Source organism: Microtus ochrogaster, chromosome 16 (genome assembly GCF_000317375.1).
Source record: "Microtus ochrogaster isolate Prairie Vole_2 chromosome 16, MicOch1.0, whole genome shotgun sequence".
In the NCBI taxonomy this organism is placed as follows: domain Eukaryota; kingdom Metazoa; phylum Chordata; class Mammalia; order Rodentia; family Cricetidae; genus Microtus; species Microtus ochrogaster.
Window position 1 is genome coordinate 3,020,906 of NC_022018.1, and position 16,904 is coordinate 3,037,809.

General features: G+C 38.9%; 1 protein-coding gene across 1 annotated transcript in view; it reads left to right on the forward strand.

Moving 5' to 3' along the window:
- Positions 1-16,680, forward strand: part of Arl5b (ADP ribosylation factor like GTPase 5B) — a 29,376-nt gene extending 12,696 nt beyond the window's left edge. The window contains exons 2-6 of the mRNA XM_005354649.2: positions 2,472-2,532; positions 4,102-4,249; positions 7,367-7,450; positions 9,706-9,857; positions 11,063-16,680. Of these exons, the coding sequence (XP_005354706.1) occupies positions 2,472-2,532; positions 4,102-4,249; positions 7,367-7,450; positions 9,706-9,857; positions 11,063-11,111 (494 nt within the window). The 3' untranslated portion in view covers positions 11,112-16,680. The remainder of the gene's footprint in view (positions 1-2,471; positions 2,533-4,101; positions 4,250-7,366; positions 7,451-9,705; positions 9,858-11,062) is intronic.
- The last annotated feature ends 224 nt before the right edge of the window (positions 16,681-16,904 follow it).

Here is a 16,904-nt window from a genome sequence, read left to right on the forward strand (position 1 = left end):
TTGTGCTTTGTCTTTTTGTTGGTGGACGCACTGTTAAAGCTTTAAAAACTGTATTAGCAGTATTTTGATACTCATTAAAGCTTATCATTGGAAGCAGGGCTCTAAAGTGAAATGTTCCAGGTTTTGGCCTTTTATAGGCTGTCTTGTTTCTCTTTCTTTTGTTTACTTTAGGGCAGCATCTTATTTCTGTAGCCTATACTGGTCTTGCATTTAGGATCCTCCTGAGTGCTAAGCTTACAGGTCAGTGCTACACTTAAGGTACGAGCATATCTCCATGGTGCTAGATATTATCACATACTTCTCTTCTCAGGCTACCAACTGTTTTAATCTGTTGCTGCTCTGTGTTAGAAGCAAGCTTGGGGTCTTAAAGAAAGAGACCACCACTCCAATTGAAGTGCCTCTACTGGCAAAACTTACCAGCAAAACTTGACTCTTGATCAAGAGGGTACAATCCTAAAGGCAAGCCCTCAGAGACATGCACTTGGTTTTTTTTCTGGTAGGGGTCAGGGGAGTCTGTCTTTTCCTTATTGGCTGGCGTCTGACCCCATGTCTTTTGGAATTAACTAGTTGTAGAAGACTTGGTGCCAAGAAAATGAAGAGGAGGGGTCTGCCACTAATCCAAGCGCATGGCCTTTGTGCAGACCAGAGGGTTTTACTTTGGGGGCACAGGAGAAGTGGGTTCAAATCTGCACACAAGTCTTGTAAGGTTAAGGGCAGGGGCATAAAAAGATTTGAGTTCCTTGTCACAAACAGAAGCTTTATAATATTTGATAAAAAGATTTATTTAATGTTTCTTATATCTCTAAGCTAATATGGTGGCCTACTGATGTCTGAGGATGTCCCAGGCTCTTGCTAGGGAAGCGCTACAGTCATTCTTGGGCCATTTTTGTCTCTGTGAAAACGTGAGAAAATTTGTCAAAGTGAAGATGTGGATCAGAGAGGAAGCATTTTTTTTTTCTTTTAAGCAAATCGTACTACATTGTCTCTTAGACTGATTGTTACACATTTAATGGTATTTAAATCGAGGGCCTACATTCTTGGTTCATACCTGATATTTTCTAATCTGGTGTGAGAGTGGAATTGTCCCTGGAGTCCTTAGCCAGGGCCCTACCCTGGGGTCCCACAGCTACCTGTCCCCAAAGGCCAGTGGAAGAGACAATGGCGGTGAAGGGTGGTCACTCTCAGGGAGGCACTCTGGGAGAAGAGTCCCAGGCTCCTGAGAGAAGCACCTGTCTCCTGTGTTCCTGTGGCTCCCTGCCCTGCCCAAGCCCTGGAGCAGTAGCACTCCTTAAGCATTTTGTGCTGGAGACGGGAATTTTTAATGTTTGTTTTGTGCTTTGAAAATTTCATTCATGCAATGTATTTTGGTCATAGTCACATCCTCATCCTCCCCCAACTCCTCCCCTTCATTCCTCCCAGATCCCCGCAACTTTCTCCCAGCATTGTGTCCTCTTTTTCTTCTTCCCCAACCTTCTGCCTTCTCATTTCCCCTCACCTCCTCCTTCCCTTCCCCCTTGCTACTTCCCTCTTTGTCTCTCTGTCTCTCTGCCCCCCCCCCCACACCTACCAAGCCCTTTCTGTTGTGCTCACATAATCTTGGTCACGGCGCAGTGACTACCTGGATCCACACCCTTAAGGAAACTGAATCTCCATTTCCCCGGGAGTCGTCAGCTATCAGTGGCTTCTCACTAGGAGTGGGGGCTTATTGAATCCCCCTGTGCACCAAGAGAGGGCAATTTTGAACGTACTCTGAATAAATATGTTTTTTTTTAAATCACATATTCAAAGCAGATTTCAAAATATGTACCATTTAACAGAATAATTAAGCCTAATAACTGCCTATAACAAAATGGTTATTTAGTGCCTGTCATCAGAGGGGAGAGGCTTTTGTTGGGCAGCGTCAGCAGATATACCTACTTAGAATGATTACATAAAACATGTTTCAATAAAAACCATTGAAGGCTAAGTAATTGCCTTTATTTCTGCCAACTAATGTAAAAATAAAAATCTGCTAATGGAAAGAGCATTGCAGTTTTCAGCAGCAAATGACATTTTTAAATGAAAGGCAGAAATGTTAGTACATGTGAGTGGGAAATTTCCTCACGTTTAATCACTTAGCACTGATTTGCAGAGCATGGAGAGCCAGCGCTTTACACTCACAGTTTACGTGATGATGTCAGGTGTTTATCTGAGGACCCAGCCTCCACACAGGAGTGACTAAAAGTCTCTGTTTCTACCTAACCAGTCTAAACACGTTAACAGGAGAACGCCATAGAAAACGCGGAGTGGATTGTGTCACTCACGGCAGGTCCTTGCTGCGGAAAGTTTCCTCCCATGGTTTTCCAGTAGTGGGTGCTTAACAGGTGAACTAAGCACCTCTGGGTTAAAATCACCACTGTGGGAAGCCTGTGCTGTAGCGTGCGAGCAGTAGTGTATATGTTCATGGCTTGTTTTCTTTTCTTCTTTTTTAGAGCACAAAGTAATCATTGTGGGACTGGATAATGCAGGGAAGACCACCATTCTTTATCAGTTGTAAGTATTGGTGCCTACTAAACAGTTCCTGAAAACCTTTGCTGAGTAATGAGATGCCTTTCTTCCCAGTTTTAATAATGCAATAGTCAGACATGTAACTTTTTTTTTATTTTACCAAATAAAAAAGTAAAATAAAATGTCCTAGACTCACTAAAGCCTTCAGCAAGTATTCTCTCTGTGACTTCCCAAGGAAGAATGGGCTTTAATATTAAACCAAAATGAAGTGCAGCCTATCCTGGGGTGAGGTGATGAGATGACTCTCTGATGCTCCCTCAGGAGCCGTGCATCAATAGAGTGCTGTCTCTGGGAAGCTGCTCTTCCCTAAGAGCTTTGGGATTGTTTAACAGAGCCAGACTCGTCTGAAATGATGGCGGTCAAAATGCTACTCTAGGAGCTTTCAGAGACAGGCTTGAAATTCTCAGAAGTACATTAAGCTCATTGTCAGTAATGAACACCTCCTGAATCCCCTGGCGAGGGTTTGCCATGATTTACATACCTGGAACATTTTAACAGTCACACTGTACTTGGCACTGTTATGTGAATCTCATCCCTCCCTCCCTCATCTTGCATTTAAATCCCCCTGGTTTAGGGCTGGGTTATAGCTCAGCAGAGCAGTTCCCTACGAGACACTGAGCTAAAATTCCTGGCCCTGCCTGCAAAAGAAGAGGGTGGAAAGAAAGCAGTATTGTTAGCCTTCAGTTGCCAGAGGTGCTCACTTTCCAAATGTCTAACTAACACATTTGCTAACAGGTGGCTCCTTTTGTTATTATTTCAGAGTTGAATTGTTACTTTCCTTTAGTATATTTTTATTCATTAGCCAAAATGTATTTTAATATCATTTAGCCTTTAATATAAATCTCAATTATTTCTGAAGCTTTTCTTTGATAACAATCTTGTGCACATTGTTAAACACATAACATGTAAACTTAAGAGAAAATTATAAGTGTCTTCAAATACATGTTATCATGGAATGTTATCAGCCAGTTTATACATTTTAAATGAAGTGTTTAAGCAGTCAATAAGAATGCAAGTGATATGAAAATCAATATTCTAAATATAGTTCATTTTAAGTACGATTTCTATTTGTCCGTGACCTTAAGATTATAGGTTGGTGAGTCTAAACTTGTTTTTATGGCTGTATTAACTCTCACTGTGCTTACATAGACATTCAGCAAAATGATGCATAGGATATTACTGAGTTATTGCTACTTTGCAAGTATTGTTGCCACAGTTATCCAGAAATTGCTCTTTCAGTATGGAACATTGATTCTGATACCATAACTGGTCATATTGGTGTTTTGCCCATAGACATTCAAACCCACACCAGTGTGTTCCCATCTCTTTGTGTCAGGCGTGCAGTTCATCTCATTAAAAAGGAGACAATAGTATTTAGGGGTTGGGCTGTGTTTACATCTTTTATCTGTGCAGGAAGTCTCCAAGCTTCTCTTTCTTGTGTTAGCGATTATTATGATTGTTATAAGTAGGGAAGGTTGACTTCTCTTAACAAAGAGATGAAGTGTGCTTGGGGTTCTCAAGATTTACAGAGTTTTCAATGTTATCTTTCAACAGCTTAATGAATGAAGTAGTTCATACTTCTCCAACCATAGGAAGCAATGTTGAAGAGATAGTTGTGAAGAACACTCATTTTCTCATGTGGGACATTGGGGGTCAAGAGTCTCTGCGCTCGTCCTGGAACACCTATTATTCAAACACAGAGGTATGCCAAAATTACCTTGGAATTTTAATTTAAAAAATTTTGTAAGAGTCAGCATAGGAGATGGCTAGGCTGTAAAGAAGCATATTAGCAGTTGCCTTTAATAAGGAATTGAGATTTCCTCATGGAGGGAAAGGCAAGTGGGAGTCCTCAGGAGTTTGTTCTGTTCACAGTGGTGTCTTACTGCTGAGACTTGTTCTGAGGAGATTTGAGGATACGATTCAAGAGGTACTTGCATTGTTTTTTCCCTACGAGGGGCAGAATAGTCAATGAAAACATTGAAATATAAACCTACTTTACTAAAGCCAATAGATTATATACATGCAAAATGTGCCTGGCTGGCAGAATTTGCTGTGCAGCTCAGGCTGGCCTGGAGGTCGCTTACATGGATCCTCTTGGCTCTCTGGTGTGCAGCGCCATGCCTGGCCGAGATCCTTCTCAGCTGAGGGCTTACTCTGGCTGGCCCAGACCATCCTTACAATGGCACTGTCAGTGCTCCATGGACTGGACAAGTGTGACACTGGCTGAATAATGAGTCTTGCCACATACTACCTGATGAGGGAAGGGGCGAAATATTTTAAGCATAATTTTTCAAATAACAACCCAGATTTTCAGATGTAATTAATGTGAAAAATAGGCTTGCAGGCCATCACTATCATTTTAAAGGCTTTTATACTTTCTTCCTCTGGCATAGAAAAAGGCAAAGGACATAGAATTTTTTGTTGTATATTTATTGAGTATTTTGATTATGGGAAGAAATTGCTTATGTTAAAAGTAAGTAGAGGAATTAGTCCAGAGAAGCCACTGAATATATTAACACCTGCAAACTTACATTGCACAAGAGGCTGGGTTCCCAGTGTTCTGTTGCACACATAATTGTATTAGAAATCATGTAGACCCGGACAGGATAGACTAAGGAGCTTGGTGAGCATCTGTAGAGATGAATGTATTGGCCACTGACAGGTCCCGAGAGGGCAGTGTATGGAAAAATTCTGTAGAGAGCTTGTGTGCAGAGCTTCAGAGTGGAGCAGTTTCTGTTGTTTTCTTATTATCACTCATTCCTTCAGGATTAGCTTGGGGAATATACTGTGTTGTCTTCATTTGTGCTTGGTTGTCTGTCTAGGGGCGACTTTCTTTCTCATAATGCCATGTTTAGTTTTATCATTTAGAATAATGTTGTTCAGTTACACATGTAAGCTTTCTTTGTAAGGAGGGACAGCTAAGAAATCGTGTTTTCTAAAGTGACATTTTATAAAATGGAGCTGAAAGAGTATAACACAAAGAATTTTTGATGCACACGTTGCCTTTTAAAATAAAATAGAACAAGCCACTTTGTTTTCTGTGTGGTATTCCAGTGTAGTGCATGAACCAGAGTGGCATGTTGTGAGTCTGCAGACATTAAATGCACTGGGTTCTCTTCTTCACTGGGGTCGAGCAGCACAGAAGTGGTTGGTGAGCAAATATGGTTATAAGGCAGCAGAATACGCATTTGGACAGTGAAATACTACTGGGAGATTAACAGTGTTTTAATATGCTCAGCTGGCAGAAGTACCTTGTCAGAGTTCACTGTCAACACTTGCAGTTGACTCCAACGGTGAAGAAAGGCAGTTCTTACACACAAATAGGATGAGATGGTTCAGGCTGGACCGAGTGCACTTACAGCACCTCAGAGGGGTAGTTTTTGAAATTGCTGACAATCTAGGCTTAACCTCGGTTTAGAGATGTCTTATTACTCATGCTATTAGTATTACATGCTCTCTTTGTGAACCATTTCTACAAGTATATCTCAGTTACCACAAAGAATTTATTGCAACACACCAGCACGGCCCAGTACACTTCAGCACAACACACCAGCACGGCCCAGTACACTTCAGCACAACACAGCAGCACGGTCCATTACACTTCAGCCTGCTTCACTCTTTGTCCTCCCTCGTCACCGGGCTCTGAGGAAAGCCTTTACTTTGATATGGCCTCCCAAAGTGAGCATCTCCTTTGTAATGTAAGGAGCTCCGGGCATTAATTCCTGATAGCTTCCTCCCATTAATCCAGTTACTTCCTGGTATTCTGCCCATTCTTTGCCATGCTTCCCTTTCTTGTAGTATGCATTGAGTTTACACTGTAGTTGGTTGTTCTGTAAGTTGATTCCAGTCTCTCTATTGTAACTTGATTTATATTACTCTCCTATTCTATAAGAGGGATGACACTACCCCTGAGTTTTTAGCCCTTTCTTTTATACACTGTTTGGTTTAGTAGCTCCATTTCACTATTATCTTGTATGTACTTAACAAAGTTGTTTTTATTTAGTTTTTCATTTGCTTGTATTCTTAATGTTTAAGACTTACTTTAGACACACACACACACACACACCTATCTCCCACCCTACCCCAACACAAAGGCACATATGCAGAGATTCTCCAGTTTTCCTTGTCTTTTCTAATACCACCTGCCTTTTAGCATATTAACGTCAGCGCATGCAACTTGGCACAGTTTAGCATGCTTTTTTCTTGAGCTTTTATTGCTGAAATTCCTTCTGTAAAAAAATACCTTATTCATTATTTTTGAAAAACACTTTTTCTCTGAAATTAACTCTTTTAATTAATAGGCAAAAGACTTTATACATAAATAAGTAATCAATTATTGTCTAAAGTTCAACCCTCCTAATGCTGCAGCCCTTCAATACAGTTCTTATGTTATGGTGAACCCCAACCAAATTATTTCATTCCTATTTCAAAGCTGCAATTTTGCTACTGTTGTTAATTGTAATATAAATATCTTATATGCAGGATATCTGACATGGGACCCCTGTGAAGGGGTCATTTGATCCCCATTGGTGTAATGAATTGTAGAATGAAGGCTTTGAAGTTTAATGAGAGAGTATTAAATTCCTGTTTTGCTGTAAACATTACTTCTTATTACCCACAGTCAGGAGCTTTAGGAGGTTAGGTGTTGCGTTCGTGCTACCATCTGACTTTCCTACCTGCTGTGCTTCTGTGTCAAGCTCTCTCTGGTGGAAAAGCACTGGTGCTGTAGAGCAGTGACGATGCCCAGTCACTGCAGTGACTTTGCAAAAGACTGAACAAGCCACTAATTTTCTTCCTTTATCTTAAAATTGCCTTCTAGTTCATCATTCTTGTGGTCGATAGCATTGACAGGGAACGGCTGGCTATTACAAAAGAAGAGTTATACAGAATGTTGGCTCATGAGGTAAATTTTGAAAGCAAACCTCTAAAACATGGAATAAGTTATATGTACCTGGTTTTGTTTTATGTAAAGATTAATGTGAAACAGTGTTAGCCATTTTATCATAAGCAGAATGTTCTTTTTTAAGCTGTGTCAAAAATCACATATTTTCAATCCTGATAATTTGTTTGATATGATTACTAAAAGCTGTTTGTTTTTCAGCATTAAAACTATTGATTCCTGCTCTTAAAAAATTGATATGCTGAGATTAGGAGTGGGGGGGGGGACTTAAATGTCTTTCAGCCAGAAGTTTATAATAACTTTAATGAATGATTTGAGGTAGCTTGATTATAAATATTTGAGATATAAAAAAGTAACAATGAAACATATTCTTGCACATGCTATTTAGCATAAGGTATGAAGTGCATTGTGGGATCTTCCAGTATGGTTTGCTTTCTGTCTCAGATGTATCTTGAATCTAAATGTAGTAATTGTTATTCCTGTGCATATGTGTAAAATACTAAATTCCGTGTTATCTTTGGTAACTTGCACTTTTTTCATGTTTGTGTGTTAAAGTTGATTTTGTAAATTGACATACACAGTAATGGTATTTAATGGTATTTTCATACAGTATGTCTCTGCCTGCCTTCACCAGCCCTTGTCTCCCCCTTTCCTTTTTTTTTTTTTTTTCAAGGTTGTCTATCAGCCTTGGCTGTCTTGAAACTAGCTCTGTAAACCAGTCTGGCCTTGAACTCACAGAAATCTGCCTGCCTCTGTCTCAGGAGTGGTGGCGTTAAAGGCATGTGCCGTTAAGCCTTTTTTTCTTTCTTATATTATTTACTGACTGCAGTTTCCTCTCCCTCAGTCTTTCTCCTCACCTCCTCTTCTCCCCAGATCTACCCTTATCTCTTCAAAAAGAGCCCACCTCCCGGGACATCGACCAAACACAGCATAGCATGCTCCAATAAGATTAGACACATACCATCACGTCAAGGATGGATGAGACAGCCTAGGGGGAAGGAAAGAACCCACAAATAGGCAAAAGGATCAGAGACAGCCCTCCACTCCCACTGTGGGGAACTCCAAGCTACTCAGCCATAACATATATGCAGAGGACCTAGGCCAGATCCTACAGTCCCCCTGATCTCTGTGAGCCCCCATGAGTCCATCAGTTGGTTCTGTGCCCTTGTGCGCCCTTGCTGGTCCCATTACTGCTCTACAAATAGTCCTGTCTGCTTTCAGACCACACTAATTCCATCACTTTATTGTTCTTGTCCCCCTTTCTTCTCCCCGGAGGTCTCCCCGTTACCATGCTCTTTAATACTTTGATGACCACTACGCTCCTGTGAACACACACAAACTAAATTTAGAAATAGATGCATATATGAGAGAAACATACTTGTCTTTCTTAGTCTGGCTTATTTCTTTTAACATAATGTTCTTTAATTCCATCCACATTCCTTAAAATGTCATATTTCATTTTTCTTCATTGCTGAAGATTTTTATTGTGTATATACCACATTTCTCTGTTCTGTTGCTAACAGACGTCTAGAGCACTTCTGTTGTAGGCTTCTAATGATTCGTGCAACAATAAACGTGGATGTGCATGTATCTATGTGGCCTGTTGGCTTAAGAGTTCTTGAGGTGACCGAGTAATGGTATAACTGGGTCATACGACGTTATATTTCTGGTTTTTTTGAGGGAACGCCACAATCCACCAATAGTGGCTTTCACTTGCCCCAGCACTGTAAACAGGAGATTTAGCTATGTTAATAATGTGCACTGCTAAAAACTGTGCACATAGCTGAAGTTCATGACTTTGAGAGTGACACTATTTCCCTGTGTATGTCACAGTTGATCTAGTTTGGCAGGTTATGTCATATTGTTTTAATTATAAAAAAAAAACAAAACACCAAAGCCACAAGTGACCACTACTAGTGAGTTTAAAGTTCTGTAAAGGCTAATAAGATTATCACTCTCACCTGTACAGAAGGGTATCACACATGTAGAGTGTTTATTTTCTTATCAGTCTGACCCTTTTTATCCAAAAATAGAAAAATAATTATACTTTATTAGGATAAGCATTAAAATGTGATTATTTTAAAATTAAATGTTAGTATAAGAATTTTTTGGAAAATAGAGGTCTTTCATATAATTAGTTTACAGGGTATATTTTATGCTCTCACTTCAGAGTTTAATTTGTTTATGGTAGTTGACATATAAATCTGATTTGTGATTGTGCACAGGTTTGCTATTTCAGTATTTTGTGTCAATTGCAGGATTTAAGGAAAGCTGCAGTTCTCATCTTTGCAAATAAGCAGGATATGAAAGGGTGTATGACAGCAGCCGAGATCTCCAAATACCTCACCCTTAGTTCAATCAAGGACCACCCGTGGCACATCCAGTCATGCTGTGCGCTAACAGGAGAAGGGTAGGTGGGATCCGGGAACTCCCAAGGTCCTTCCACAGTGCTGGGACAGCTTTACGTCCTTGTCCTCACACCTTTTATTGCTTTTCTTAAAAATGGTTTTTATATTGTTTCTCAGGCTTAGACGTTGGAAATAATTCTAGTGAACAATTTACCAGCAAGTTCTTCATAATTTTTTTAACATAAATGCAGTATTTTCAAAGGCATAAGCAGCTTTGGAATTAAATGTTTAGAAGTTGGGTTTTTTGCACATCTGTGCCTTCATCATTTACTTACTAAGCAAAAACTGTGAGGCCACCCAAATTAAAGAGAAAGCTTTAAAGAAATTACACATTTTTTGAAAGGACTTAACTGAGTTTTATCCAAGAATGTATCTCCTGTATTATCAAGAGTCCTTTCAGGAGGCGTCCTTCTAGAGAAGAAACATTTGACAAAAGCCACTATAGTCTATTCTTGCTTTCCTGTGAGCGTGATTGTAGAGGGTGCTAAGGAGAAGTGGGGGTGTCGTAGTGTTTTTACCTATTTATGCCAAGGGTCCTCATATCAACCTTATTGCTTAGTTTTTCTTATATTCTTTATATTTTTTTATTCTTTGCAATGCAATAGCTAGGTTTTTAGAAATTTTAGAAACTTTAGAAATTGGGTGAATAAGGAGAAGGTTTTGGTGTTTTTATAGTGGGTTCAGCTCATTTTAAATGGGGAGAATGGGTATGGTATTTTCAATCTTGATGGAAAAACTGGATGAACTTGAGATAAGACCAGAGCAGTTTGCCACTTTGTTTGAATGGTCAAGATCATTTTGTTTAAGTGACTCTTCCATTAAAATTTCACTTAGGACATTATTTGAAATCTGTTTCTGACGGACACTAGGGATCTGGCTCAGTTGCTAGACTGCTCACACAACATGCATAAATCCCTGGCTGCTGTCCCCATTACTGCATATACAGGGTGGTGTATGTTTGCAATCGCAGCCTTTGTAGGCAGGATCGAGGCAGCAGGATCAGGAGATTAAGTTCATATTTTCTGCGTAGAGGATTTGAGGTTAACTTGTGCTGCATGAGACCCTGTTCCTGGGGGGTGGGGGGTAAAAAGTTGTCACCAATATCCGTAAATAGCATTTGACTGTAACATGAACGTTTAGGTAAGTATGGCTTCAACCTTTCAACAGAAAGTTTCTAATTTCTAAAATACTTCTGTCTTTTGTTTAGGTTATGCCAAGGTCTAGAGTGGATGACCTCCAGGATTGGTGTGAGATAATTTTTTGCCTGAAAAAGACTTCTCTATTTATTCCGTGACATGAACATTTTTCCTAACACCTTTGGCTGCTGAGGCAGCAGCATGTTTAATTTATAACAACACAAACCTCTGAGCAACACTTGAATCAAGTGCCGCTGGCCTGGAACATAAAGATGTTTTCTTACCTTTGTTTCAGATGCACTAATCTTCAGTCGGATGAGCATAATGTGTAACTAAGTTTGCAGCAACAGAACTCTTCTGACTGCCTGTTCTAACTATTCGGTGACTGCCTTGTAAAAACTGTTCGTCATATATTTCATGTTATCCGAAGTATTGTTAATATCCTTTACAACCGTTTCTTTCACTTCTTGGGCACCACTCCCTCCTTCCCAGGTACTTAGGATTTGACAGAGCCGTGGTAGGAATCGTCATGGACTACTCCTCCAGCACTAAGCATTTGTTCTCTGCGAACCCTTTTCATCTTCCGGACGGAATTACTTATGATGATGAAAATCTACCTAGAAGCTGTGTATGCGTGCAAACATCATGAATACTTGCCTTTAAACTTCCCTCACCTCATTGCATATCATAGTTTAATTTTAAGTTTCTCTTTGCATGGGAATTAAATAGTCCATTTATTTATGTAACGAATTAAGTTCATTTTTCTGCTAATACTATTTCGTTAAAACACACGGTGAAGCATGAATTGGAAAGCCAGCTTCAATGGTAAATATTATTGGCTTTATTTGATAGCTTAAGATTTTTTGCTGTGTTAATAACTGTAAGAATTTAGTAAAACACACCAACATGGAATTAAGCTAGGACACTTGGAATCTGTTTTTCATCAGTTTGCTGCCTGTTTTATTGTCAAATCTTCAGCTATTCTGTCAGAGATCCCGTACCTGCTTTGGGCAGCAGGCAGAGTTTGAATAATCCTTTTTATTTCTTAGGTGTGTAGTAGTATCTCTCAGATACTTTATCACCAGCAGTATGTTACTGAAAGGCAAAATAACATGGCTTTTCTTTAAATCTGGCTGAGGATGATGGGAAAGAGGCTTCAGACAGTTGCCATCTCTCTGTGTGTGTAGACCAACTTTGTCCTAAACTTTGTAGGTCACTGTTGAATCAACCCTAGCTTGTGGATTATTCCTATAAGACTCAATGCTCGTATTCTTTTTTTTTTTTTTTTTTTTTTTTGAGACAGGCTTTTTCTAAGAAGTCCTTGGCCTGGAACCCACTAGGTAGAACATGTTGTCATAATCTTAGCAAAATAAATGCTTTTATTGGTTACAAAAATGAAAGGAAGAGGCCTACTGGATGGTTTCAACGGTTCCCAAGGCCGTTGTCTCGGATGAAAAAGGAGGACAAGGGTCATTTGCTGTGTGGAAAGGATGTAATGTGTACTTGGGGGTAATTCCTCATTTGCAGTATTTTTTATTTGGATCAAAATCAGCTTCAGTGTTCTTAAATACCTGCTCAAAATTGGTATTTTGATTTCAGGTTTTTGTATGTAAATTGCCTTAAATTTTTCTCTTTTCAGGTGTACTCGCTTGTTTCGTTTAGTTAATTTAGTTGAACTTGATATTTTTCCTTAGTGTTTGCACCCTTGATCTGAGAAAGTGGCCAGTGGAAAAGTTTTCTGGGCTGTGGGAAATTGTTTAAACTTTGAATCTTTTCTCAGTGATTCTGTGTCAAGTAGAGGAAAAGTTTAATTTTCTTGTGTGTTTTAAATATAACTCATAATCAGAGGGAAGAGAAAAACAGATATAAATCATTGTGGGTGGTGTTTGTTGCTGGGGGGAGGGACTAAGAAAATACCAATTACCTAAAGCACACTTTGCCTGAACTTCACTTCACTATGTTGTTTACCATGAATACAAAAAAAATTCTCTTAAACCTGTCTTGAGACGGAGCATATTTACCGCCCCCATATTTCTTCCTTTCGCCTTCTTGTATCTAATGAGATTGGCTGGTTCAGTTTCCTTCTATCAGATAATATGGTTATTTTTATACTACCATGTCAGCATTATATTGAAAGTGTTTTTAATAGTTGATTGTATTTTGCCAAACAGCTACTAATATAGATGCAGATTTGCTGTTTGTTAAACGTACAGTTTATTTTACTTCTAAATCCTTTTTTAAAAGCGCCTAATTAGTTTGAATTAGAAGCAATGTTTGTTAGCCCTCTAAATATGAAACCAGTGTTCAAGTAGACATCGTGCCATTGACTGGGATAGGGTCCATTAGGAAGTCCCGTTTACAGCAGCAGGAAACCAGTGATCCTTTACTCCAAGAGAATGCTCGGACCCAAGCACGTGTGTGATGCTAAGCATTTGACTTGAATGTTCACTGTAAACCAAATGGCTGTAAAATACTACTTGATGAAAAATGTAAATTTGTGATGGTGCCTTTGTTCCTTTGAGATGAGTTCTCAGTTTTTTACTCTGCTCTTTAGGGGTCACATTAACAGCCGATGAGATGGAGCGGGTGACGTGAGTCTCGTTCTCCTTTGTCTCCTCATGTTATTTGACAGAGTTTGTATTGTACAGAAACCTCCCATACCTGCTTGACACCTTATATTTTTTAGTTCACAAATGGAGGAATTAAGTTTATCTAGAATCTATTCAATATGTTACTGCCAAAAGTGCAAAAACAAACAAACAAAACCCCACTACCCTTGCAAATGAGTTGTGCCACTTTCTTACCTGAGCATGTCGTCTTCACCCAGAAGCACATTGAGAATCTCTTTAGAAGTAGCACTCGCTTTTGTAGGGGAATGCACTAAATATTTTTATTCTTAATGTGATTTTATTTCTTAAAACCAGAAATATTAATATATATTATATATAATCTATTGAAAACTGAGGATTGAATATGTAACGTTTGCTTTTAGGGTCTTGTGTTAACATTCTTAAAGGGATAGTACTTTTATTCCATATTCACTAGAGGAAATATATATTCATTTCATTCTTTTAAAAGCAGATTTAAATAATTCCCTTTGTAATAGCTCCTGCCTCTGCATCCTCAGTGCCAGGATTGCCATTGGTATTTTAATTAAATATAATTTAACTTTCATTGTAGCATAAAAAGAAAACAGTCATTTTCCTGTGGAACAAGGAAGGGTACAGACAATGCTATAAATAATGGTCTTTGATCTGCCAAGTCTGCCATGAAGGAATCTTTGAAGAAAATAAAACTTTTTAAGTCTTTGATGCTGTATCTCAGAACAGATTAGAAGCAGAATTGTTTCCAAGAGCATTCATTTAATCCTTCACCCTGTAAAAACACAGGGATTGTTCCTCTACATGGTGAAGTTTATGAGTTAACTTTTTATCTGTGGCTTTGGAACAAAATCCCCACACACCCAAACTTTAGTTTTAAAGGTCCTTTACTCTTTTATCAGTGAGTCACCTCAAGATACAGCTTCTTGTCTTGTATCTAGCCAAACATTGCACTGACTATCTAAAGAAATGGATTCTGATCTTAATCTATCCACTTATTTTTGTTCTTCCCAAACCGAGGAGCTTTTAAGTAAACTAAGTCTCAATGTTTTTCATATTCTAAAGCCTTACACGCTATTACTATTTTTTTAAATCTAAAATAGTAGGGCAATGCTTGTGGTACCACATTTAAGTCGTTTTGTTCGTTGTTCAGTTCCCACTAGTGGTTTCACTTCCTCCCTTGTTCTCTTTCTTGCCTTAAGGCATCTCAAACACTTGGGCTTTCCCTAGTGGCTGGCTCAAGTCCACTGAGGCATGAAAATGGCTTGTGCTGAAGGTCACCAGTTTTCAAAAGTCATCTTTAGTCACTCAATAGAGCGTGAAGACTGACACCAAGAGCCACGTTTTGAAAGCAAGGTATATTTTAAGGATTCTAGGTGACCAAAGCTAAATAAACAAATTCAAAATTAGGCAAGCTTTGTGTGGTAAAAATCAACTAAAATTAGGTAAGAAAATATGGATGTGAGAGATATTTTTTTTCCTTCTTTGTGTTTAATTCTGGCAGCATGGGAGAAGAACTACTCTAATTGCTTGTATTATGGCTGGAAAACCTGAGAGCAGTTATCATTCTGGGTTAGAATCTGGAACGCTAATCACACAGGCGCATCTTGATTTTTTTTTTTAAACTAATTCTCTGCATTTTCTCCTGAAATGGAGAAATAATAATATGTGCTATATATAGACTGAGTATAGAAAATGAAACGTCTAAAAGAATGACATGTTTTCTTGCACAACTTATTAAATTTTAATTTTAAAAATTACCTCATTTTTTTCAGTCCACAAGGTGCTTTAAGTGTCTGGGGTATCGTGCAGTGCCATAAATTCCCTTCCCCCAAATGTCTTGGAATGTGCAGAGTTCCCAGCTGAAGCAAGTGCTAGGTGGGGCTGTTGTTTAGTTCTTTGTGTCCCAGCAGCAGGGTGAGCACGTGAGCCAGCCCTGTCATTTGATCAGTGATGATCGACTCTGGCTATCAGTGTGTTCGGACAGCAGATGACCATCGCTTGATCTCGGGAGTTCCTGACTTATGGGCGTATTTTAGTTGGAGTAATGAGAAACTAGTCATTTTCGCGTATAATTTCCCTCAGGAAATTCATGGACTCCTTGGAGCCCTGTTGATTTTCTTGGAGAAACTTTCAGTCTAGTCGTGAACAGTTTTCATCATGGTTTTGAAAAAAGCTTAGCTGCTGTTCCACTGAAATTGTAAAATAAAATGATGGCTATGGCTTTTCCAATTGTGAGAAAGTTTTCTCTTTCCCCATTTGACTGTTCTGCAGATGTAGTTTAAAATAAGGAAAGCAAATTCCTGGCCGTTATAGCCCTGCTGTCCTGTTTATTCTAATGGGAGTGTAATGATTGTAATTACACATTGTCGTCTCCACACATAACTTGGTGCTTTATATAACATTAAAGAGAAAGTAGACCCTGTACTCATTATACTTCTAGCTCAGACTGCAAAACTCTTTAAATGTATATATATGTTCATTTCATAAGATTTAAATAGAAATTGTTATCGGTTACATCTCAGGCTTTGTGCAAGTGTTCTGACAATATCTTTGCCAAGCAGTTTGGGCCAATAGAAGATAGAATTAATAAGGTCAAGGTAGGGTCCCATCTCTTTGTGGGTCCTCTGGTGTTTATACAGGAGGAAATGATATCGCCCATATCACATACTGCTTCTGAACCCTCAGCAAGCAACCTAAGTGTGTGCAATTGCTCTAATACTTAAGTGATAACCAAGAAAGTGTAAAAGCAAATGCCAAATGCGTTTCACACCATCACTCCCCACGAGTGGTTCCAAGCTTGTTTGATTGTGAGGTTGTTGAAAAGACATGGGTTTTGAATTTTAATACTTTTCACTATCACGAAATGTTATCTTTTATATATTAGGTCATGGTCATGATTTTTTATTTTTGCAATTATGTTCTAATGTATTGTGTGCATGCCAACTTATCCAAGTACAAAGGTGCGGCTTGCTCTGGAATGTTAACCTTTTAGGCAGGTTTTGGCTCATTTGCAATCATGGTGCAATATAACATAACATCTATTTGTTTTCAGTCCACAGTTTTATTTTTGTCATAATAAATACTTTTCCAATATGAAGTGTAGCCTGTGTTTTCTTTTGAAGATGGAGTGTAGTTTAATAGCCTCTGTGGTTATCAGTGCTAAGAACCCAGGTAAGCTAACAGCAATTTTACAGTGGTGATATCGTGGAGGCTCATAGAGCCCAAGGTAAGAAACAGCTCAGTTCCGCAGCTCACAGACTACATACTGGAAGGTTGTGCAGAACCAGGACTTCTGCCTCTCTTTCTTAAT